The sequence below is a fragment of the Leucoraja erinacea genome, chromosome 2, assembly GCF_028641065.1.
Source record: "Leucoraja erinacea ecotype New England chromosome 2, Leri_hhj_1, whole genome shotgun sequence".
Lineage (NCBI taxonomy): Eukaryota > Metazoa > Chordata > Chondrichthyes > Rajiformes > Rajidae > Leucoraja > Leucoraja erinaceus.
Window position 1 is genome coordinate 45,823,946 of NC_073378.1, and position 26,935 is coordinate 45,850,880.

The 26,935-nt window shown below is 43.4% G+C and overlaps 1 protein-coding gene across 1 annotated transcript in view; it reads left to right on the forward strand.

The window, feature by feature from the left end:
• The window catches only part of LOC129709677 (glycerol-3-phosphate dehydrogenase 1-like protein), a 46,630-nt gene extending 20,011 nt beyond the window's left edge, over positions 1–26,619 (forward strand). Inside the window, exons 2-8 of the mRNA XM_055656191.1 lie at positions 1,153–1,330; positions 3,149–3,289; positions 5,035–5,173; positions 8,331–8,443; positions 10,904–11,137; positions 12,611–12,717; positions 21,371–26,619. Of these exons, the coding sequence (XP_055512166.1) occupies positions 1,153–1,330; positions 3,149–3,289; positions 5,035–5,173; positions 8,331–8,443; positions 10,904–11,137; positions 12,611–12,717; positions 21,371–21,467 (1,009 nt within the window). The 3' untranslated portion in view covers positions 21,468–26,619. The remainder of the gene's footprint in view (positions 1–1,152; positions 1,331–3,148; positions 3,290–5,034; positions 5,174–8,330; positions 8,444–10,903; positions 11,138–12,610; positions 12,718–21,370) is intronic.
• The last annotated feature ends 316 nt before the right edge of the window (positions 26,620–26,935 follow it).

Here is a 26,935-nt window from a genome sequence, read left to right on the forward strand (position 1 = left end):
GTTAGAGAGTTATGACTTCCTTTGTTTAGAGATACTGTGTGGAAACGGGGCCCATCGGCCAACTGAGTCTGTGCCGACCAACGATTATCTATCTTACACACTGGCTAAGTGGGTCCTTTGTGAATGGACTACTGCAAGTGAGTGAGATTAGGTGATTTAGATGGAGGTTATAATTTGAAGGAAATTGTGTACAAGCTAAATGCACTTTTTTTTCTAGAAGAGGCTGAACATCACCTGATTTTAGAAGTTGGAATATTTATAGTTGACATTGAAAATAGCCTGTACATGGTAGAAAATAGAAGCTCCCAGTTAGGTGCATTGAGGTTTATAAGAAGTATTCCATTCTACAAGATGTGACAAGTTGCCATGTCATCATCCTCTTATTTATGAACATATCTGTCCGGCAACACTCATTTCACAGGTGAAAGTTTTTGAAAGGAATGGACTATATGCTGTAGTCATGTGGAAATGGAGGGAATTAACTCTAGTTTCTATGTTCCAGTTAGATTTAAACTATTCTGTAATCTTAACTGTTACGTGACTATCTTTTTCCCCTTCTCCACTTTTCCTTTTGGTTTTCTCCCTTTATCCCATTTCTCTTGAAGGAAATGAATCATTCTACAGCACAGTTCTACTTATGGCAGCGCTGCTTCACTACCTTGCCCACGTGGCCATTCAACATGCGAGACTGGATAGTGAGTATTGCCAGACAATTTGACTCTGAGCATCATCGCAGTCAGCTCCTTCTCGCCCAGTGTCCACACACTTAGCAGTCAGAGAACCTGAACTAGTTCTGTTCTCTATTTTCCCCTCCCCTTGCACTCCAAGCAGTTTTGGATACCAAAGCCAATTGAAGTTCCCGACTGTCAGCCCAACTGACCAATGCCACACTAAACTGGAATGTTTCTGACCTGCATGGCCCAATGCTGCCATGTAAAGCTTTACTGCACTGATGTGAAGGGGGGTGGAGCACCTTTGTGAATTTCAAAGGAAAAATCACTTATCTTCATTTTGCATTTTTTTTTGTGGTCACTTTGCAAAATCTCGATGCTGCAAAAATATCTCTGTCAAATTGTGCAGAAGAAGTGGATGATGCAGCTCAAAAAGCAGTTTGTGTTTCTCGTTTTTACATAATTGTTTGTGTTTCCACAGGGGCTGTGCAGTTGCGAAAATTATTGGAAAGAATGTCCAGACAATTCCAAAATTTGCGAGAACAGTCAATATGTGGGTCTTTGAAGAGATGGTTAATAACAGGAAGTTAACTGAAATCATAAACCAAGAACATGAGAATGTTAAATATCTGCCTGGATATAAGCTGCCTGAAAATGTGGTACGGTAATAGTCAGAAAATACATCACTGATTCATTGTTTTTCATTCAAACTTGTTAATACATTGACAGAACTTATTGTCGTCATCAAACTTGTTATCACCAAAAGTTAAATGCTTGGCATTTAATGATCAGCATTGACTCGGTGGACTAAAGGGACTGATTTCCGATTGTGAGTATGATTCTAAATGGTTCTAAACAGGATCGCGGCATTTATTAAGCGGTGAACTATAGCTTGCATCAGACCTGAGAGAATTTAGAAAGCCAACATGTTTTAAATTGCAGAGAAGGGATAGGATAGAAAAGAACAAAAGAAAATGCATTCTCCACTGCGTGCTTTTACCTTTTGAACCAGCGTTACACAGGAGACTGAAGGCAGTTGTGTGTGAAGCCACAAGTGTCTGATGTCCTGCTGTGCATATTAGTATGAGAATTGTGGAGGTCCATTCTGTTCTAAGTGGGGTGCCGCAAGGCTCGGTGCTGGAACCCCAGTTATTTACAATATATATTAACGATTTAGATGAGGGAATTCATTGTGACATCTCCAAGTTTGCAGATGACACAAAACTGGGTGGCAGTGTGAGCTGCGAGGAGGATGCTATGAGGCTGCCGGGTGACTTGGATAGGTTGGGTGAGTGGGCAGATGCAAGGCAGATACAGTATAATGTGGATAAACGTTAGGTTATCCACTTTGGTGGCAAGAACAGGAAGGCAGATTATTATCTGAATGGTGTCGGATTAGGAAAAGGGGAGGTGCAATGAGACCTGGGTGTCCTTGTACATCAATCACTGAAAGTAAGCATGCGGGTACAGCAGGAAGGGAAGAAGGCATATGGCATGTTGGCCTTCATTGTGATATGATTTATGTTTAGGAGCAAGTAGGCCCTACTGTAGTTGTGCATGGTCCTGGTGAGACCGCACCTGGAGTATTTTGTGCATTTCGGTATCCTAATTTGAGGAAGGACATTATTACTATTGAGGGAGTGCAACCTAGGTTAACCAGGTTAATTCCCAGGATGGCGGGACTGACATATGATGAAAGAATGGGTCAACTGGTCTTGTACTCACTGAAATTTAGAAGGATGAGAGGAGATCTTATAGAAACATATACAATTCTTAAAGGATTGGACAGGTTAGATGCAGGAAAAATGTTCTCGATGTTGGGAGAGTCCAGAACCAGGGGTCACAGTTTAAGAATAAGGGGTAGGCCATTTAGGACTGAGAAGGGGAAAATCATCTTCACCCAGAGAGTTATGAACCTGGAATTCTCTGCCACTGGATGTTTTCAAGAGCGAGTTAGATTTAGCTCTTGGGGCTAAAGGAATCAAGGGGTATGGAGAAAAGGGGTACTGATTTTACATGATCAGCCATGATCATATTGAATGGCGGTGCTGGCTCGAAGGGCCGAATGGCCTACTCCTGCACCTATTTTTCTATGTTTCTAAGAGAAATTAGCCAATTACTGTAGTTGTGAATTTTATGCTGATTGGTGTCCCTCCATGCATCTGCTTATGTACACATGGGACCATGCTGCGATATAGTAAAATAAGGTTTGCTCACAAAGTATCCAATTGCACAGCATAACAAAAACGTGAAATAATTTCAATTCATTGAACTTGAACAGATATCACATGAATGGTCTGTTTTTATGATGTGTTGCATCAAGCAAAAAGAAAATGCCTCTATTGTTGAACACTTGCATCTAGAATCCAATGAACATGTTTTCACAGTTATAATGTAAAAACAAATATGGCCTGCCTGTAAATGAGCATCATCTCCTTGTATGATTACTTCCTAAATCTCTTGTCATTTTATCATAGGTTGCAATTCCGGATCTAAAGGATGCTGTACGTGGTGCAGATTTGCTTATTTTTGTTGTGCCTCACCAATTTATCCGCAAATTATGTGATGAAATTGTTGATCAAGTACCACAGAACGCTCTTGGTATAAGTCTTATCAAGGTACTTAAATATTTGCAAATCATCTTTCACTCTCTTGGTTTTCGTGCTAATTCTAATTAATGAGGTGGGAAAGAGATTAAGTTTAGAAACTTGGTGAGGTTCATTCATAGATTTAAACCCCAAATTATTTAGATATCATTTATATTATTTATTATTTATATTAAGAAGGGTTATATTATTTATTATTTATATTAAGAAGGGTTTCGACCCGAAACGGTGCCTATTTCCTTCGCTCCATAGATACTGCCTCACCCGCTGAGTTTCTGCAGCATTTTTGTCTATTTACTTCACTTGTTGGTTTTTAGCTGAGTTCATTCCTGATTTAAAAGCACATTGTTTGGGATGTCATTTCGGAGATTCAAATCTTTATTATCAAAACCTTGATTATCTATTCCCTTGGACTTTGTTCCACTTAAACTAAACCAGGGTACCGAATAGATAATAGATTAATGAGCTTGTGAAGTGTTGAGATTATACATTTCCGTATTTTAATAATGGTGACAAAGTGCCTTCTTCCTCTAATGAGTAGGAAGCTGCGAGTGGTTCTTTATTGTGCTAATTGTATGTAAAATGAGACTGGAACTGTTTTCTCTGGATTATTATCAGAGCGTCCCACGACACAACACAACACAGTGCATCGAAGTGATTTCACCAGCCGCCCTCCTGCCCGTGGTCGGGGGCCTTCCGGCACCCGCAGTCGCCAGCCCCGGGTTGGCCCGACTAAATTTGGATATACAAATGGTGCTTTAAATCTTGCATGTGAACAAGTACTGCACTATGCATGTTTTTCAAAATGCACTGACATAAAATCTATATTTTGTATCCTATAGGAAGACAAAATTAATAATTATTGGAGTCCAACAATGCTATTTTTTTTCCATTCACTTTCTCATTTAAAATGGCCAGAAAATAACATCACTGCAAAACCTCCCTCTAGAGGGTGTCAGAGGTTATGGGGCGAAGGCAGGAGAATGGGGTTAGGAGGCAGAGATAGATCCTTCTGCAGTTATACAGGGCCCTGGTGAGACCACACCTGGAGTATTGTGTGCAGTTTTGGCCTCTTAATTTGAAGAAGGATATTCTTGAGGGAGTGCAGCATAGGTTCATGAGGTTAATTCCCTGGAAGGCGGGACAGTCATTTGCTGAAAGAATGGAGTGACTGGGCTTGTATTCACTGGAATTTAGAAGGATGAGAGGGGTTCTTATAGAAACACATACAATTATTAAGGGATTGGACATGCTAGATGCAGGAAACATGTTTCTGATGTTGGGGGAGTCCAGAACCAGGGGCCACAGTTTAAGACTTAGGGGTAGGCCATTTAGAACTGAGATGAGGAAAAACTTTTTCACAGAGTTGTGAATTTGTGGAATTCTCTGCCTCAGAAGGCAGTGGAGCCCGATTCACTGGATGCATTCAAGAGAGAGTTAGATAGAGCTCTTAGAGCTTGCGGAATCAACGGGATATGGGGAGAAGGCAGGAACGGGCTATTGATTGTTTATGATCAGCCATGATCACATTGAATGGCGGTGTTGGCTCGAAGGGCCAAAAAGCCTACTCCTGCACCTATTGTCTATGTATCTATCAGCCATGATTGAAGGGCGGAGTAGAATTGATAGGCCAGATGGCCTAACGCTACTCGTATTACTTATGATCTTATGATTACTGTAATTAAATAAATTACAAATCTTTTGCAAAATGTTTTTAATTTTGTATTGCTGTGTACATAGTTTTTTTTTCATTTCAGGGAATTGATGAAGGGCCTGAAGGATTAAAACTGATTTCTGATATAATCAGGGAAAAAATGAAAATTGATGTCAGCGTATTAATGGGTGCCAATATAGCCAATGAAGTAGCAGCAGATAAATTCTGTGAAACTACAATAGGTAAATCTGTTTACTATTTCAACAACTGCGCTTTTGAATTGCTGAAGCCTGCTACATCCTGTGGCACATTGCATTAGCCCTCTTGTAACTGTTGTGAACTGTTTTGCAATGTGGGAATACTAAAAAGTTAATTGTGTAGTTCTGTAGTTTATTAAATCACCAAAGCATTCTGTAGTTTATTAAAACACCAATTAGGAACGAATATCAAAAACCATACACCACAATCACTGAAAATAGGCAAAAAAAATAAATCCCCCATGATAAATCAGTCCCCCACAAGGATGCGTTTCAGCCCCTTACTATACATCCTAAACACTCATGACTGTGTGGCCAAGTCATGCTCTAACTCAATTGAGATAACATCACTGTAGTGGGTCAGATCTCAAACAATAACAAGAGAGTACAGGAAGGAGCAATATGACATCATGTCATGACAACAGCATCGCCCTTGATGTCAGCAAGATGAAGGAACTAGTTATTAACTTAAGGACGCGAGGTAGTGTACACATCCCAATTGATGTCCATGGTGCTGAAGTGGAGACGGTTGAGAGCTTCAATGTTTCCAGGCGTAAATGTCACAATTTATCCTGGACCAAACACATTGAAGCAATGGCCAAATGAAGACATAGACAATAGACGATAGGTGCAGGAGTAGGCCATTTGGCCCTTCGAGCCAGCACCGCCATTCAATGTGATCATGGCTGATCATCCCCAATCAGTACCCCGTTCCTGCCTTCTCCAGCATGTCTCCCACGACTCTTGCCGATGTTTCTAGATGTATGTGATGCATCACAGCCTGCTTTAGCAACAGCTGGCCCCAAGACCACAAGATATTACAGAGAATGGTGGATGTAACTATCACACAGAGCCGACTCCCCCATTGACTCGATCTGTATTTCACACTGTTTCAGGAAAGCAGCCAAGATAATCAAGCCATTTTCACACCGGTCATTCCCTCTTCTCCCCTTTCCTATCAGGTAGAAGATACAAAAGCTGGAAAGCATGTAACACCAGATACAGGAACAGTTTCCTCCCCGCTGTTATCAGACCACTGAATGGTCCTCCCATAAGCTAGGATGTAGATTCAATCATCCAATCTACTTGCTTGTGGGTGCTGTATCTTTTCTCTGCAACTGCAGTGCTGTAACACTACTCGGCACTCTTTTTTATTACCTTTTGCACTTGTATATGACTTGATTGTACTCGTGTATGATATGATTTAATTGGATAGCTCATAGTTGAGCTTATAGGACTTGATATTACCCCTACTATAATTGGCAACTTCTTAATATCTTGAGTGGGGGTCGGGGTAAAAACTTCATTGGGGTCATCAGGTGGGCACCCTCCTTCCTTGGTGTTTCGTTGATAGGTCCACAACACCTCCAGAGGGCTCAACAGCAACACCTGGCATCCCAGGTGCGCTCCCCTCCGTTTTACCCCTCTTGCTGGTCATTTTGCAGCCCAGTTGCAGCCCCGTTTTCCCCTCAATTGGTCACACTGGTCTGAGTCTTTGAGGCTTGCATTGTACCACCATCCTAAACTCTTGCCTGGCAGCTCTGACACCATCGGAATGGTTGTTTCATCAATGTGGAATCGCTTGTCTACGATTTTTCCTCTCCTGGATTTGCTGGGATTCAACTTCATCCGGGTATATGTTCGCATGAAGCTTTTCCAGCAGACGCTTGGTACATGCAATGGTTGAGGTCAGGGTGGTCATGTCATCCATGTAGGCACGAATGGGAGGTAGCAGCTGCCCAGACTGCAGGCGCTCTCCTCCTACAACCCACTTGGAAGCTCGGATGATCGCTTCCATCGCCATGGTGAAGGCTAGCGGGGAGACGGTGTAACCTGCCATTATTCCCACTTCCAGTGATTGCCATGTTGCTGTGTATTCTGTTGTTGTAATACAGAATTGCAAGTCTTGGAAGTAGTTTCTGACCAGGTTTGTAATGGTCTTTGGCACTTGGAAGAACTCGAAGGCTGTCCAGAGTAGAGAATGGGGAACAGATCCAACAGCATTGCCTAGGTCCAGGAATAAGACGTTCACTTCTCTTCCTTCCCGTTTTGCAGGCTGGATTTGATGCCATATCGTGCTTGTGTGTTCTAAGCATTAGAGAAGCCTGGTATACCAGCTTTCTGTACCAACGTATCAATCGGGTTGTTCTGTTTCAAGTAGGTTATCATCCTTTGAGCAACAATGCTAAAGAAGATCTTCCCTTCAACATTCAAGAGATTGATTTGCTGGAATTGGTCGATGTTTGAGGCATCTTTTTCCTTGGGGATCACCACTCCCCCTGCTCTTCGCCATGATTTTGGGATGGTTTGCTTTCTCCATGTTCTTGCCCTCTCCTTCTTGCATCGAGTTCTGAGGGTTTCTGCTCTCCGCAGTCTTCCCAGGTGTTCCTTTAGATCTGCTTGCAGGAGGTTGATGCCAACTCTTACCTCCAGTGAGGATTTCCTCCACCGTTTCCTCAGGTCCCTTTTCTCGACTGTTGCCCACTCTTTCTTGCTGCTGGACTTTGGCCACTTCACATGATGTCTGTGGCCTTGCATCTTCTTCTCCAAAGCAGGCTGCGTCTGGCTGGATTCCGGGTTCTCAGATGTTGTGCTTGAATTACTCTCCTTGGCCACTAGGGTATTGATGCTCGTTGGACTATGGGTTGTACCCTACCACTGAGCTTCACTCGACTGATTTGATCACAAAGAAAGGTCTTTGCTCTATCTTGGTACACGTGACAATAATAAACAAATACCAATAAAACCGAGAATGATCTAAAAATAGGATAATTGGTGACTGCAATTTAGTAATTTAAATTTCTCAGCTCTTTCATGGATTAGCTGGCTGAACTGTTTGGGAAAGGCTCTTTAATTTGTTAAGAATGTAGGTCAATGCGTGTTTGTAAGGTAATGCTGAGGCTTTATCTGGAGCTGGTGAGGCCACATTTGAAATAATATGAGCAGTTTTGGGCCACATTACTGAGATGTGTTGTCTTTGGAGAGGGTTCCAAAGAAGGTTCACGAGAATAATCCCGGAGAGGCCTCTGTGAAATGATTAAACGTCCACTGTTTGCAGGAATTGTTTTTGATGTTCAAGGGCAACAGTAGAAACTAATGTCGTTACTTAGAAGCACAAAGTAACAGACATTTCTTCTACCAGGCAGCAAGAATGTGCAGAATGGAAACATATTCAAAGAGCTCTTGCAGACATCCAATTTTCGGATAACCGTGGTGGATGATGCGGAGACAGTAGAACTCTGTGGTGCATTAAAGGTAAGAAAGCATTTTACAGTGTTTTTAAAAAGATTTGAATCCTCATTCCAATTTCATTTCTATGTAAACATGGACATCTAGGTGGTATGGAGATCATATCCATGATCTGACCGCTAACCATTACCATAGTGACATGTGGCACCTTATAATGGATAATTATCCATCTCTGAATGCTGGGAGTGAAATCTTGTATTTAACAGCTTCTGTCTGATATGCTCGATGATGACAGCTTGAAGCTAAGTCTCTTAAAATATCTGCTATCTAAAATATAAACTATTCATTTTTTTAAACTGTTTTGCTGGGAAAACTACCTGCTGAACATGTGCGAGGTTAGATGTGTCGCAAATTCAATGATTTACATTTTTTTCAACAAGCAGAAAAGCTTTGTGGGAACAAGATGAGCTACGGGCAATTTACATTTTTGCATTAATGTAATTATTACATGTATTTACTTACTTTAAACTTCATTACTTTGATTATGCTCCTGGTTGGATCCACATCGTTAGAATTTCCTTCCTTCCTAAGATGTCCTTTCTCTCCATGTAAAATACCTCTATAAATTCCTTGATTTTGACCAAAATTTGTTCTCTTGTTTACCCCTCCATACCCAACTTTTACTTTTATATTTTACTTATATTTCATGAATACCTTGGGATATGTTCTGTGTTAAAGATGTTATATAATTCTAAGCTGTTGTTACTACACTTGCGTCTGAAGAAGGGTCTGGACCCGAAACGTCACCCATTCCTTCTCTCCAGAGATGCCTGTCCTGCTGAGTTACTCCAGCATCTTGTGTCTACCTTTTGTTACTACACTTAATATTTGGGTTATCACTGGGTTTAGATGGGGCAAATCACCATGATGCCTGTTCTGATCCAGTGAAACCTCCACATGGAAACCTGTATAAGTAATCAGTGAGCATATTTGAGTTATGTTGCAAATCGCCCACAATCAAATATATTTAACTGTCACTTGTAACTTTTGGCTGCTTATTTCTTGCCTTAACTGGCTGCCACTTTGAGAACATGGGAATCTTCATCACACCACTGATGTATAAGGGCTACCTAGTGTGATTATTTCAGAGAAGTGACCTGTTTTAGTGCAAGGATGCTTAACTGTTTAATCAGGGTCCTGGCTAGTTGTACCATTTTAATTGTTATTGGTGGGTGCATATGGATGGTGTGTGATTTGCCCAGATGTGTCAGGATGCAAACAATCTCCCAGAAATACTAGCTTTTGAAATACGCTGCTATAACATATTTAACAATCTATATATAGATAGATATAGATATAGATATAGATATAGATATAGATAGATAGATAGATAGATATAGATAGATAGATATATATATATAGATAGATATATAGATATATATATATATTACAATATATAATAATGATTTAGATGGAATTAAATGTGACATCTCCAAGTTTGCAGATGACCCAAAGCTGGGTGGCAGTGTGAGCTGCGAGGAGGATGCTATGAGGCTGCAGGGTGACTTGGATAGGTTGGGTGAGTGGGCAGATGCATGGTAGATGCAGTGTGTTGTAGATAAATGTGAGATTATCCACTCTGGTGGCAAGAACAGGAAGGCAGATTATTATTTGAATGGTGTCAGATTAGGAAAAGGGGGGTGCAACGAGACCTGGGTGTCCTTGTACATCAGTCACTGAAAGTAACCATGCAGGTACAGCAGGCAGTGAAGAAAGCTAATGGCATGTTGGCCTTCATTGTGGGAGGATTTGATTTTAGGAGCAAGGGGGTCCTACTACAGTTGTACAGGGCCCTGGTGAGACCGTACCTGGAGTATTGTGTGCAGTATTGGTCTCCTAATTGGAGAAAGGACATTATTGCTATTGAGGGAATGCCACGTAGGTTCACCAGGTTAATTCCCGGGATTGTGGGACTGACATATGATGGAAGAATGAGTCGACTGGGCTTGTATTCATTGAAATTTAGATGGATGCGTGGGAATCTTATATAAAATTCTTAAAGGATTGGACAGGCTAGATGCAGGAAAAAATTTCCCGATGTTGGGTGAGTCCAGAACCGGGGTCACATTTTAAGAATAAGGGGTAGGCCATTTCGGACTGAAATGGGGAAAATCCTCTTCTGTGAATCTGTGGAATTCTCTGCCACAGAAGGTAATGGAGGCCAAATCACTGGATGTTTTCAAGAGTGAGTTAGATTTAGCTCTTGGAGCTAAAAGAATCAAGGAATATGGAGAAAAGCAGGAACTGGTTATTGATTTCAGATGATCAGCCATGATGATATTGAATGGCAGTGCTGGCTCCTGCACCTATTTTTCTATGTTTCTCTGTGTGACATTGTTTGACATTGAGGCTATTCATTGAGCATAACTACCTTAATAATGGATAATGGCACTTCTTGAAACCTGATTGTTTACCATAAATGTAGAATCTGCACCTCTATAAAATGCCAATATTACTCTTTGACAGAACATTGTTGCAGTCGGTGCTGGTTTCTGTGATGGGCTACTTAGTGGAGATAACACAAAAGCTGCTGTGATTCGCCTGGGTTTAATGGAGATGATTGCATTTGCCAAAATCTTTTGCAAAGGAAGCGTTTCTGTTGCAACATTTCTAGAAAGTTGTGGTGTTGCAGATGTTATCACAACCTGCTATGGAGGGCGAAACCGTAAGATTGCCGAGGCTTTCGTAAAAACGGGAAAGGTAAGGAAGGATTTTATTGACTATTATGCAGGAAAGAAAATATTTTTTTATATATATACTAGACCAAGTGCAGACCCGTTGGGTCTGTTCCCCCAGAGTGTGGTTGCGGTGGGGAGGCGGCATGCGGCGTCACACACACTAACTACCCCCCCCCCGCACACATGGTAACTACCCCCCTTGATATTATATTCATATTATTAATTTGCTCCTTTTACCCCTTAACCGCCCTATCCACTGACACATAGCCCCCAACTCACAGGCACGTCTAGAGGGTGGTGGGGGGGGGGGGGGGGTGGTACAGGGGTAGAGGGTGAGGGCAGAGAGAGAATGGGGAGAGACAGAGAGAAAGGGGCAGAGAAAGAAGGGCAAGAGACAGAGGGAGAGGGGGTGGGAGGGCAGGAAGAGAGGGAAGATGGGTGAGGGGGGGGAAGGGTGAGAGATGTGAGGAGAGAGAGAGACGGGTGTGGAGGAGGGGGGGGCTGATGGCCCCCTCCCCTCTTCTCCCCCCCCTCCCCTCCTCTCCCCCCCCCCCTCTTCTCCCCCCTCCCATCTTCTCCCCCCCCCCCTCCCCTCTTCTCTCTCCCCCCCCCCCCTCTTCTCTCTCCCCCCCTCCCCTCTTCTCCTCCCCCCCCTCCCCTCTTCCTCCCCCCCCCTCTTCCCTCGTCCCCCCCTCCCCTCTTCTTCCCCCCCCCCCCCACATGCTGAAAAACCACACACACACACACACACACACACACACACACACACACACACACACACACACACACACACACACACACACACACACACACACACACACTCTCTTTTCTTCACTCTAGTCATTCAGTCACCATGTGCAAGGTGGTATTTGCATGGACATGCCAGTGGTGTCTATCCCTCGATTCTGTCTCATGCCAGGAATCTTTCGAAAAGTTCCTATTTAAGAAAGATAATTAGAAGTATAAACAAGAAAAAAGTGATGGCTTCAAAAAGATTTTGATGAAAAATACGTGAAACCTATTTAAATATTTCCAGCTTATTTACAAAACATAGAATCATACAACACGGGAACAGGTCTTTTGTCCCACAACGTCCGTGCCGAACATGATGCCAAGACCAACTCTTATCTGCCTGCACATAATCCATATCCAATCATTCCCTGCATATCCACGTTCATAGATTCTTAAATGCCATTATTGTATCTTCCTCCACCATCACCCCCAGCAGCACGTTTCATGCATTCAACATCTTTGGTGTGTAAAAATAAAAACTTGCTCTACACATCTCCTTTAACCTTTGCCCCTCTTGCATTAAACCTATGCCCTTTAGTATTCAATATTTCTATCCTGGGAAACAGGCTCCGACTGTCTACCCTACCTATATTATAATTTAACGCTGTAATGTTTGACAAGTTATATTTAATAACCGTCTAAATGCTGTTCAGTCATTGAAAGCACAAAAGTTTTAAAAAAAAAAGGATGATTTGCTTCTCAGACCATTGAACAGCTGGAACAGGAGATGTTGAACGGCCAGAAGCTCCAAGGACCTCAGACATCAGCAGAAGTGCACCACATTCTCAAACAAAGATCAATGGTGGATAAGTAAGTCTTCTTTATCTGTTTCTTGATCATTTATTGGGCTGGTGTCTGTGTAACAATATCCTCCTTTTTTTTGGATGCTTCGGTGATCTGTCTTCCACCCCCCCCCCCCCCCCCCCCCCCCCCCCCCCCCCGCTGACATGCTGTATATAAAATGCTCTGCTTAGCTGATTCGTGTTCTCTGCAATAACTTTCCAGTCTTTCTGCACAGCTTCTTAGTACTTCAGCTTCCGTTTAGTTTCATTTGGAGATACAGCGCGGAGGGTTTTTCCTCCGCCTCTTAATGTGTGTAAATGAGAACATTCGGTTCAACGTTTCCCTGCTTTTTCGGTAAAAAACATAGATTTCAAAATGTTAAAAAAAATCAAACAGCTTCTCACCCATAGAATGTTGATGAACATTCCATCGTGTGATGTCACAATGCCCAGTGCTCACAGATGTCCAATCGCAATGGATCTCATTTACATATGCCTTTGCACGAGCCCCAGGCCAAACCCCCGCCGCCTGTGTCGAAGCTCATGATCACCCCTCTCTCTCCTCCCCCTCTCTCCTCCCCCCTCTCTCCTCCCCCCTCTCTCCTCTCTCTCCCCCCTCTCTCTCCCCCCTCCTCCCCCCCCTCTCTCCTCCCCCCCTCTCTCCTCCCCCCTCTCCTCCTCCCCCCTCTCTCCTCCCCCCCTCCTCCTCCTCCTCCCCCCCCTCTCCTCCTCCCCCCCCTCTCTCCTCCCCCCCCCTCTCTCCTCCCCCCCCCTCTCTCCCCCCCCCCCCCCTCTACCCCCCCCCTCCCTCCCCCCCCCCCTCCCCCCCTCCCCCCCCCCCCCCCCTCCTCCCCCCCCCCCCCCCCTCCCTCCCCCCCCCTCCCCCCCCCTCTCCCCCCCCCCCCCTCCTCCCTCCCCCCCCCCCCCCCCCCCCCCCCCCCTCTCCCCCCCCCCCCCCCCCCCCCCCTCCCCCCCCCCCCCTCCCCCCCCCCCCCCCCCCCCCCCCCACCCCCCACCCCTCCACCCCCTCCCCCCCTCCTCCCCCCCCCCTCTCTCCTCCCCCCCCCTCTCCTCCTCCCCCCTCCCTTCCCCCCTCTCTCCCCCCCTCTCCCCCCCCCCCCCCCTCCCCCCCCTCCTCCCCCCCCCCCCCCCCCCTCCCCCCCCCCCCCCCCTCCCCCCCCCCCCCCCCTCCCCCCTCTTCCCCCCCCCCCCCCCCCCCCCCCCTCCCTCCCTCCTCCCTCCTCCTCCCCCCTCTCTCCTCCTCCCCTCTCCCTCCCCTCCCCTCTCTCCCCCCTCTCCCCCCCCTCCTCCTCCTCCCCCTCCCCCCCTCTCCTCCCCCCTCTCTCCCTCTCTCCCCCCCCCTCCCTCTCTCTCCCCTCTCTCTTGCCCCTCGCTCCTCCCCCCTCTCTCTCCTCCCTCCCTATTCTCCCTCTCTCCTCTCCCCTCCCCCTCTCTCTCTCTCTCTTCTCCCCCCCCCTCCTCCCTCCCCCCCCTCTCCTCCCCCCCCCTCTCCTCCCCCCCTCTCTCCTCTCCCCCCCCCCACTCTCCCCCCCCTCCCTCCCCTCTCCTCCCCCCCCCCCTCTCCTGACCAAGAATCTATCTCAATCATCATATTTCAACCCTTGAAACTGGATGACATTAGTTCTACCTGTAATCTTTACACATTTCTCAATAACTTCGTCAAAATAATAGACAGATCTCCAATTCGAACGGTCTGTATTCAGGGTAAATGTTAATTTTCCCTAAAGTAAATCTTTGGGAGACGTCCTGCAAATAAAAGGCACTGTATAAATACGTGTTTCTTTAATGGACAATCTCTTTCATTGTGAGCTTGCTCAATTGCAAATGTTTTTTCTGTACAAATATATGTTACAATCTGACTCGCTGGAATTGCAACTTTAAACACCACATTTTGAGGAAGCAGTTCATCTGAGACATCCGTGAATGCAACGCAAGACCGCAACTAACGAGAGTTTACAGCTTAGAAACGGGGGAGTGCTAAGGGAAATAGCAAAATGTACATGCAAAGAAGCAGGAGAAGCAAAGATTGGATAGAGAGAGAATGAAGAATCTCAAAGAATATTTGCTATGAAATAATTTTGTACAACAGAGAAGTTTTTTGACTGCATTAATAATTGTCACATAGATGTTAATTATATAGTTGATTACTATTAGGCTTCCCATAAATGGAACAGATTAATTTCTTATTTGTTTAATAGGCAATTAATGCAAAATAACTGGGCCTTTACTAAAAGTAATGGAGTGGGTAAAGGACAAAAATATTAGGAAGGTACTGCAGATGCTGGTTTATGTCAAAGATAGACACAAAATGCTGGAGTAACTCAGTGGACAGGCAGCTTCACTGGAGAGAAGGAATGTGTGATGTTATGGGTCGAAACCATTCAGACAGATGTCACAGTAGTGGGAGGTACTTGGATAAGGAAGTGTATAGATAAGGAAATGTAAGGTGTGAATAGGATAAAGGGAAAGGCGATCAAGGAAAATGTAGAATAGAAAGCCAAAATATGTTACTGTGTTCGTCATCCAAATAGCAGAGCAATTTAATTTGATCACTAGTTTCTGAGATTTACAATAGAGATTTATTTTGCCCTGCAATTGTATACACTAACAACTTAAAATATCATGTTGGTATTAGAACAGTAAGATGTCGGTCCTCGTCTCCGTTCTAAATGGCTTGCTCCTTATTCTTAAACTGTGGCCCCTGGTTCTGGACTCCCCCAACATTGAGAACATGATTCCTGCCTCTAGCGTGACCAAACCCTTAACAATCTTATATGTTTCAATGAGATACCCTCTCATCCTTCTAAACTCCAGAGTGTACAAGCCCAGCTGCTTCATTCTCTCAGCATATGACAGTCCCGCTATCCCGGGAATTAACCTTGTAAACCTACGCTGCACTCCCTCAATAGCATGAATGTCCTTCCTCAAATTAGGGGACCAAAACTGCACATAATACTCCAGGTGTGGTCTCGCTAGGGCTGTGTATAACTGCAAAAGGACCTCTTTGCTCCTATATTCGATTCCTTTTGTTATAAAGCCCAACATGCCATTCGCTTTCTTCACTGCCTGCTGTACCTGCATGCTTACTTTCATAGACTGATGTACAAGGACCCCCAGATCCCGCTGTACTTCCCCTTCTCCCAACTTGATGCCATTTAGATAGTAATCTGCCTTCCTGTTTTTGCTACCAAAGTGGATAACCTCACATTTATCCACATTAAATTTAATCTGCCCACTCACCCAACCTATCCAACTCACCCTGCATTCTCATAGCATCCTCCTCACAGTTCACACTGCCACCCAGTTTGTGTCATCTGCAAATTTGCTAATGATACTTTGAATCCCTTCATCCAAATTATTGATTTATATTGTAAATAACTGAGGTCCCAGCACTGAGCCTTGCGGTACCCCACTAGTCGCTGCCTGCCATTCTGAAAGGGACCCATTAATCCCTACTCTTTGTTTCCTGTCTGCCAACCACTTCTCTATCCATGTCAGCACTTTACCCCCAATACCATGTGCCCTCATTTTGCCCACTCATCTCCTATGTGTATATGATTTCCCCATCGTAAATCTTGAAAAAAATTCCAGAAGATTAGTCGAGCATGATTTCCCCTTCGTAAATCCATGCTGACTCGGACCGATCCTGTTACTGCTATCCAAATGTTCGGCTATCTCATCATTTATAATTGACTCCAGCATCTTCCCCACCAGCAATGTCAGGCTAACTGGTCTATGATTCCTTGTTTTCTCTCTCCCGCCTTTCTTAAAAAGTGGGATAACATTAGCTACCTGCCAATCCACAGGAACTGATCCTGAGTCTCTAGCACATTGGAAAATGATCACCAATGCGTCCACGATTTCTAGAGCCACTTCCTTAAGTATCCTGGGATGCAGACCATCACGCCCTGGGGATTTATCAGCCTTCAGTCCTATCAGTCTATCCAACACCATTTCCTGCCTAATGTGGATTTCCTTCAGTTCCACCGTCACCCCAGATCCTCTGGCCACTACCATATCAGGAAGATTGTTTGTGTCCTCCTTAGTGAAGACAGATCCAAAGTACCTGTTCAACTCATCTGCCATTTCCTTATTCCCCATAATAAATTCACCTTTTTTGGTCTTCAAGGGTCCAACTTTGGTCTTAACTATTTTTTTCCTCTTCACATACCTAAAGAAGCTTTTACTATCCTGCTTTATATTCTTGGCTAGCTTACCTTCGTACCTCATCTTTTCTCCCCGTATTGTCTTTTTGGTTATCTTCTGTTGTTCTTTAAACATTACCCAATCCTCTTGCTTCCTGCTCATTTTTGCTACGTTGTACTTCTTTGCTTTAATTTTTATACTGTCCCTGATGTCCCTTGTCAGCCATGGTCGTCCCTTTCTCCCCTTGGAATCTTTCTTCCTCCTAGGAATGAACTGATCCTGCACCTTCTGTATTATTCCTAGAAACACCTGCCATTTTTGTTCCACTGTCATCCCTGCTAGTGTATCTTTCCAGTCAACTTTGGCCAGCTCCTCCCTCATGGCCCCATAGTCCCCTTTATTCAACTGCAACACTGACAACTCCGATCTACTCTTCTCCCTCTCCAATTGTAGATTAAACTGCCTCCTAATAGCTCATTAACCTCGAGGTCCTTTATCAAATCCGGCTCATTACAGAACACTAAATCCAGAATAGCCTTCTCCCTGGTAGGCTCCAATACAAGCTGTTCTAAGAATCCATCACAAAGGCACTCTACAAAGTCCCTTTCTTGGGGTCCAGTACCAACCTGATTTTCCCAGTCTACCTGCATGTTGAAATCTCCCATAACAACCACAGCATTACTTTTGCTACATGCCAATTTTAACTCCTGATTCAACTTGCACCCTATGTCCAGGCTACTGTTTGGGGGCCTGTAGATTAGTCCCATTAGGGTATTTTTACCCTTACAATTCCTTAGTTCTATCCGTAATGACTCCACATCTCCTGTTTCAATGTCACCCCTTGCAAGGGACTGAATTTCATTCCTCACCAACAGGGCAACCCCACCCCCTCTGCCCACCTGTCTGTCTTTTCGATAGGAGGTATACCCTTAAATATTCAGTTCCCAGCCTTGGCCCTCTTGCAGCCATGTCTCAGTAAATCCCACAATATCATACTTGCCAGTTTCTAACTAAGCCTCAAGCTCGCCCACTTTATTCCTTATACTTCGCGCATTCATATACAGCACTTTGACCTCCATATTCACTTCCCCCCTCGCAATTGGCCCTGACGTTACTCTGTTGTCCATTCTCCAGCTTTCCTTCCGTTAATTCGAGAATCTTTTGTAATTTTTCCTATAGCCACTTCCCCTTCAACTCCATCTTTATACTCCCAATTTGTCAATCCCTCCCCCCCACTATTTAGTTTAAACCCACATGTGTAGCCCTAGCAAACCTGCCTGCCAGAATGTCGGTCCCCCTCCAGTTAAGGTGTAACCTGTCCCTTTTGTACAGGTTACCCCGACCTCAGAAGAGATCCCAGTGGTCTATAAATCTAAATCCTGGCTCCCTGCTCCAGCCCCTCAGCCACACATTCAGATCCTCTATCTCCCTGTTCCTGTCCTCACTAGCACGAGGTACTGGAAGCAATCCAGAGATAACCACCCTAGAAGTCCGGCATTTCAGTCTTCTTCCCAACTCTCTGAACTCATGTTGGAGAACCTCCTTCCTCTTCTTCCCGATGTCGTTTGTGCCCACGTGCACAAGTACTGCCGGCTGTTCACCTTCTCTCTCTCGAGGACGTTCAGAATCTGGTTTGTGACATCCTGAACCCTGGCACCAGGGAGGCTACATACCATCCTCACATCTCCTTGGACAATGGAGTCACCCACCACTAGGGCTCTGCCCGACGTCGTTCTCGCCGGTCGAGTCCCATCTGTAGGATTGGAGCCACCGACGTGTCCGCCGCTCCAACTGGAAACATCGTCTCCCCGGACAGCTCCCAAGAGGGCGTACCTGTTTTCATTAGGCACAGCCACCTGGTTCTGCACTCCACGATTTCCACCCTTTCTCTCCGTCACACACCTTGGTTCTTGCTGTATCCTCGGCGTGACTACCTCAGTGTAGGTATTGTCTGAATTACATCAGTACTCACCAGGACCAAATAGACTAAAGGAATAGTTATACATTTTAAAAACAATACATTTATGGAAACCGCAAAAGGCAATGAGTCCCCTGCTCTTCTGCCTGTTAGGGTCTCTGGCTTGCAATGGGTGGTCTAGAGAACTCGAGAGTCCGGACACTTTATGGGATCCCACTCAGGAGAAGTCTGATGAGCTCATGTGTACCACACAATCAATGTTCGTCAGTCTGAAGAAGGGTCTCAACCCGAAACATCGCCCATTCCTTCTCTCCAGAGATGCTGCCTCACCCGCTGAGCTATTCCAGCATTTTGTGTCTACCTTTGATTTAAACCAGCATCTGCAATTTCTATCACATCAATAAGTCCATGCCTCTTTCAGACAACAGCCAGCTACATTTTAAGATTAGCTATCCTCCTAATACTCAAAACAAGGGTAATTCCATACATCATGCATTGAGCTGGTCTTGGTCGTCTATGAGAAGGAAAGGAAGCTCATCTTATCTCTATGGGCTTTTCCAGCTGCATAATTTGAGGCCCTGCTGGCCACATGATGTTAGGCTTCATGATTTACTGGTTCTAATTGAACCTAAATGTTTTCCTAAGTGAGGCTGCTTGTTGGACATAGGGACTGTTTGCAGATAATTCCATTTAGTTAAGCCCGTTTTAATCCTTGCATTACCGTGGTGAAGTTTTGAAAGGGTGAGTTTCTGAGTTAAATCCAGACCCAGATGAAATAAATGTTTAGATATTAAGGGAATATGATGTGCTGAGGATAATGCCATGAATGGAGCTTATAACCATATAACCATATAACAATTACAGCACGGAAACAGGCCATCTCGGCCCTACAAGTCCGTGCCGACAACTTTTTTTTTTTTCCTTAGTCCCAATAACTCATACCATAACCCTCCATTCCCTTCTCATCCATAATGCCTATCCAATTTATTTTTAAATGATACCAATGAACCTGCCTCCACCACTTCCACTGGAAGCTCATTCCACACCGCTACCACTCTCTGAGTAAAGAAGTTCCCCCTCATATTACCCCTAAACTTCTGTCCCTTAATTCTGAAGTCATGTCCTCTTGTTTGAATCTTCCCTATTCTCAAAAGGAAAAGCTTGTCCACATCAACTCTGTCTATCCCTCTCATCATTTTAAAGACCTCTATCAAGTCCCCCCTTAACCTTCTGCGCTCCAGAGAATAAAGACCTAACTTATTCAACCTTTCTCTGTAACTTAGTTGTTGAAACCCAGGCAACATTCTAGTAAATCCCCTTGGTACTCTCTCTATTTTGTTGAAATCCTTCCTATAATTGGGCGACCAAAATTGTACACCATACTCCACATTTGGTCTCACCAATGCCTTGTACAATTTTAACATTACATCCCAGCTTCTATACTCAATGCTCTGATTTATAAAGGCTAGCATACCAAAAGCTTTCTTTACCACCCTATCTATATGAGATTCCACCTTCAAGGAACTATGCACGGTTATACCCAGATCCCTCTGTTCAACTGTATTCTTCAATTCCCTACCATTTACCATGTAAAAAATCATGTTATATGTATAAAATCTTATGTATAAAATCAGTCAGGATTTATTGAATGGCGGAACAGGCAAGTTGTGCTAAAGCGAATACTGCTTCCATTTCTTATGTTAAATAACTTGACATTCTTCATGTTGGACATTGATCTGAACCCAAGTAATTTTGCATGTAATTTAAAGCTAGATTGCTTTTAACTTGAACAGAAATTGATGAAACTGCAGTTGGGAGTATTATATTGGGAGGACCTGCAGAAGCTGGTTGACACCTAAGATAGACACAAAATGCTGGAGTAACTCAGCAGGACAGGCAGCATCTCTACAGAGGGATGCTGCCTGTCCACTGAGTTACTCCAACATTTTGTTTCTATTTTGGGAGTATTGTGTTTGGTTTTGATCATCCTGCTGTAGGATAGATGCCTTTAATCTGGAAAGAGTGCAGAAAAGATTCCTAAGGATGTTGTGAGGAATCACGGGTCTGAACTATAGGGAGCGGTTGGACAAGATTGTACTTTATTCCTTGGAGCACAGGAGGCTGAGGGGTAATCTTATACAAGTGTATAAATTCATGAGGGGAATGTACATGGTGAATGCACGGAGTCTAAAGACCGGTGTATGGTGAGAGGGGAAAGATAGGAACCTGAGGGGCAACTTTTTGCACACAGTGTATATATGGGACTAGCTGCCAGTGGCAGTAGTTGTAGCAGGTAAAATGATAACATCTAATAGACAATTGGACAGGTACATTGCTAGGAAAGATTCAAAGGGATATGGGCCAAATGAGGCCAAACTAGCTTCAAATGGGGCATCTCGGTAATATGGATGAGGGGCTGAAAGTGCTGCATGACCATGACTCTAAGTTTGAGTATTTTGCCTTGGCGCTTGTAAACCTTTTAATATGTACATTTGTCCTTGTGGTGCATGTTCCCAATCCACCACCAGGTGGCTTCCCCCACTATTTTCTCTTGAACTGGCACAAACCCATACAATTTTTGATTTTCTTGTTATAGGTTCCCTTTGTTCACAGCCGTGTATCAAATTTGCTACGAAAGCAAGCCAGTGGGAGAATTGATAGCCTGCCTGCAGAGCCATCCAGAACACATGTAAAATTGCATTATGATGGATTACTTCTGGTGTTCCTCGTGCATGGGGCTAATACGCAATATCGACGTGTGGATCATTAACTAATGAGATTGTGCTTGACTAGATTGCTATGAAGTAGATTGTGTGACATGAATCGGTCATATCAATGGAGATTCCATTATATTATCAGTTAATGTTTGCAAATTTGTGGTGGACAGAGATGAATATTCGGTCAAAAAATGCCATCCTGAACAGCCGACTTAAGAATTGTTAATCTGAGTGCCTATTTATAATGGAAACACTGCAGCTGATGGTTTGCATGTATGTTGGCGTGAACTTTGAGCCAACATTTATGCAAAACCAAATTTAGTTATTGGGTATTGTCGACTAACAGCAGCAACAGTTCAAGCATCAGATTGCTCATGGAATATCAGGTATCACTAACTCTGTCACGACTACAGAATAGTGTTGAACCTTAATTTTTTTTTTAGAAATATCAGTTTTATTAGTTATTTTTAATACTATAATGTGTGAAACTCCATACTTTAAAGAGTTCTATAATTATGAGCATGTTGATGTTAACTGTACTGAATTGCACACCCGGCTTATTGGAGGTTTCAGCCCAAAACATAATCACTTTTCCTGGAGAGATGCAAATGGACTGTCTCAGATGGGGCAGTTTTGTTACTTTTATACTTTTGATGTTTCATATAATCTTGAAGTGTTACTTCCTAATGGTAGTTAATTAACCTCTGATCCAGAGGTCATGGCTCCAATCAGCATTCCAAAAGTTTGTGTACTTAATATGAGGATCCCTTGATACAACATTAGTAACATCAAAAATTGCAATATGAGTACATTTCAAAGACATGCTTAACCACTGCAATCTCTCACCAACCTGACCCTGCTGATCTATACCTCCACAGCACTGACCACTTCCAAAGGGATTTACTGTCACCAATGTATGGCCCCATGATTCAGTCTCCTCATCCTGTCCATTTGTCTGCATTGGGCCCGCATCCCTCCATGCCTTTCCTATCCATGTACCTGTCCTTGCATCCTTTAACCATTGACTTTTCCATCACCTCAGGCAGTTCGTTCCAGATATCCACCACCCTCTGTATGAAGAAGCAAGTACGGTTTTCATAAACCTAGCCTATGAGGTACATGATTGCTCCTTTAGCAACAAAGGTTTGGGTCTCCTCTGCTGTTAACCCCTTCCCGTCTTGGCAGGCCAAACTAGCACTGAGAGATGTCAGTACTGCTGCTTCTCATTACAATAGCAGCAGTCTTATTTGCAGCTCAATTCACAATACATCAATAGCTTTGAGTTAAGCAGATCTGTAAGAGTCTGCTGTGCAATGGAATTTTGAAAATTTACCGGCCTGTTTCCACAGCACACAACAGACCCAAAGGCTGATTAGTCGTGCTGTAAAATGAAAATGCTGATAATGCAGCAAATTGTTGAACTAGGTCAAAGGCAGGTTTTAGAAACTGTGAGAGTGAGTGAGTAAAGCAAGGATAGATATGCTAATTAGTCACACACAGAACATTTCAACATTTACAATGCCCTCCATAATGTTTGGGACAAAGACTCATTTATTTATTTGACCTGACCCACTCTAAGGGAATTGGGAAGGGCAAGTGACTATCATGTCATTGAGTGAGCCTTTGGGGACCAGCGAGCACAGTTCGCTGGGTGTTCAAGGAGTTGCTGGGTGTCTGAAGACATCTGAAGGCAGATAGATCTCCTGCGCCTGATCAAATATATCCAAGGACACTGTGGGATGATAGATAACATTGCAGGAGCCCTGGATGTGACATACAGTGTCCTCCATAATGTTAGGGACAAAGACCCATCATTTATTTATTTGCCTCTGTACTACACAATTTGAGATATGTAATATTTAAAAAAATCACATTTGGTTAAAGTGCACATTGTCAGATTTTATTAAAGGCCATCTTTGTACATTTTGGTTTCACAGTGTAGAAATTACAGCTGTGTTTATACATAGTCCCCCCCATTTCAGGGCACCATAAAGTTTGGGACACATGGCTTCACAGGCATTAGTAATTCCTCAGGTGTGTTTAATTGCCTCCTTAATTCAGGTATAAGAGAGCTCTCAACATCTAGTCTTTCCTCCAGTCTTTCCATCACCTTTGGACACTTTTATTGCTGTTTATCAACACCAGGGCCAAAGTTGTGCCAATGAAAGTCAAATAAGCCATTATGAGACTTAAACAAGAATAAAACTGTTAGAGGCATCAGTCAAACCTTAGGCTTACCAAAATCAACTGTTTGGAACCTCATTAAGAAGAAAGAGAGCACTGGTGAGTTTACTAATCGCAAATGGACTGGTAGGCCAAGGAAAACCAACACAGCTGATGACAGAAGAATTCTCTCTATAATAAACAAAAATCCTCAAACACCTGTCCGACAGCTCAGAAACACTTTTCATGAGTCAGGTGTGGATTTGTCAATGACCAATGGCCGCAGAAGATTTCATGAACAGAAATACAGAGGCTACACTGCAAGATGCAAACCATTGGTTAGCTGCAAAAATAGGATGGCCAGGTTACAGTTTGCCAAGAAGTACTTAAAAGAGCAACCACAGTTCTAGAAAAAGGTCTTGTGGACAGATGAGACGAAGATTAACTTTATCAGAGTGATGGCAAGAGCAAAGTATGGAGGTGAGAAGGAACTGCCCAAGATCCAAAGCATAACCACCTCATCTGTGAAACACGGTGGTGGGGGTGTTATGGCCTGGGCATGTATTGCTGCTGAAGGTACTGGCTCACTTATCTTCATTGATGATACAACTGCTGATGGTGGTAGCATAATGAATTCTGAAATGTATAGACACATCTTATCTGCTCAAGTTCAAACAAATGCCTCAAAACTCATTGGCCAGCGATTCATTCTACAGCAGGACAATGATCCCAAACATACTGCTAAAGCAACAAAGGAGTTTTTCAAAGTTAAAAAATGGTCAATTCTTGAGTGGTCAAGTCAATCACCCGATCTGAATCCAATTGAGCATGCCTTTTATATGCTGAAGAGAAAGACTAGCCCCCAAAACAAGCATAAGCTAAAGATGGCTGTAATACAGGCCTGGCAGAGCATCACCAGAGAAGACACCCAGCAACTGGTGATGTCCATGAATCGCAGACTTCAAGTAGTCATTGCATGCAAAGGATATGCAACAAAATACTAAACATGACTACTTTCATTTACATGACATTGCTGTGTCCCAATCATTATGGTGCCCTGAAATGGGAGGACTATGTATAAACACTGCTGTAATTTCTACATGGTGAAACCAAAATGTAGGAAAATGGCCTGACAATGTGCACTTTAAAAAAAATCACATGTATTTTTTTTTTTTCTATTATGAATCTCAATTTGTGGAGTACAGAGGCAAATAAATAAATGATGGGTCCTTTGCCCCAAACATTATGGACGGCACTGTACTAGCTTAAAGACAACTTAGCTTAATAACTTAAATGCAACGGTTGAAGAGAGGAGGAAAATACTATGGTTAGGTTTTTAAGAAGAATTGTGATTAAGGTATTAGTTGTGGGTCCTTCCCTTGTGGCTGGTAAAAGTCAATGAGAAAATCTTATGCAGTGGCCTTGTGAGATCCTTGATAAATCTTGGAGGATTATTTGTTTCCTTGTTTTGATTTCAAACCCATTGCTACTGGGAAAAAAAATCATTACATCATGTATTAGAACTAACCTATCTGTGGGGAAGTGGCCTCATTTTCTTGAAAAATATGCTGCATTGTTAGTGGCTCATTGCGCAAGTGCGTGGATAAGAGACCCCATGGGGGGAGAAATGGATGCTCTTCCTGACTGCTGCAAGGGAGGAAGCAGTTAGTAACTGACTTAATGAATGCTAGGCTGAAAATCTGAAAAAAATGATTAGTTTACTTTTGCAAGAGAAAATCAGTTGTATAAATTTAGGGAAGGAACTAAAGCAACTGCACTAAAAAAATTAAATTGTTCACTTTTTTCTACACTTCAGATGTGAATGAACTTGAGATCCATTGAGTGCCTTATTTCTGAAGCCATTATTGAAGTAGGCTTGACTAAAGCAACATTGTAGCTAAATCTGGCAAAGTCTGCAAACCATGCATGTAATATATAGTATCAGAAGGGATCACAGGCACTCATCAGACCGTTGAAATCAACTAAAAGGGCCACATTACCATTCTGCCTTCGATCACAAGCAAAATCAAAGCTAAAAGTGCAGTTATTCTGTATGACCAATTGCTAACTGGATTAAATTAGCAGATGTTTCAAAGCAAATGAAGATGGTAGATTCCAATTATGAACACTGAGATTCAGGAGAATTTAAATTTCTCACATTTGAGAAGATTGGGTAATTGTCAGGTTTACAGTACAGCTTTTGTTTGTAGACTTCTAGATCAGATCTTACCCAGAGTTTGCAGACTGTTTTTACTGAAAGTCTGAAGCCTAATTGAATTCAATTTATCTGGCACAATAAATCATGGCAGGAAGAATAATGTTCTTCCTGCAAAAATCTGACATATAAGTATTATGAAAGGGAGGAACAGTTTGTTGGCCTGAAAATCCTGAATCTTATATGTAAAGAAATTGCATAGAAATGCTACCTGAAGTGGCTTAATCACTGGGTGGGTATATGCAGTGATATTATGCTACTAATGTTTTTACACCAAGAAGGTTCCAAATTGTTCAATGTTGAATTGACATAAATAATAGTGGCAACAGCTCCCTATTCCTTTGAGAGCAGCAGTGGAATTGAAGGACAGCGATTTTCCTGGCATTCCAAGGGTAGGAATGGAAATAAAATTAGTGAGCAATCCTGCTTTCAGTCTCCATTAATTTATTTTAGAAAGGCTGTATGTTGGAACATTGGTAAATACAGGCGCAAAGTCTCTTGTCTGGCAATGAAAAGTGAACTGAAGTGAGTAGATGGGGTACTTCTCTTAAGCGCAGAAATGTAGAGGAAGAGATTATTAAATGTTTAAAAAGAAGCAAGTCTATTTGCAGCCTATAGGCTATAAATCTAAAATAGGTTCAGGGGTAGACACAAAATGCTGGAATAACTCAGCGGGACAAGCAACATCTCTGGAGAGAATGAATGGACAACGTTTCGGGTCAGGGACCCTTTGTGTCCTTTGAGTTAATCCAGCATGGTGTAAACCAGCATCTGCAGTTCCTTCCAACTCACCCCGTTTACATGGATTCTATTCCTTCTGTAAGCTTTTCATCCAAGGATTTTCCATGCACCATCTTCCTCTCTAATCTATGGGGAGAGAGGATGGGGAGAGAGGAGGGGGGGGGGGGGGGGGGGGGGGGGGGGGGAGAGGGAGAAGGTGGCATGTGACAAAACGCGTCCCAAGACCTCTTGCACTTTATTAACTATTGGGACGCGCCAGGCAGAGCAACAAACTTCGCCCAGTGAAAGGCCGCTGAACAGCAAGAGGTCTGAGTCTCGGGGGCGT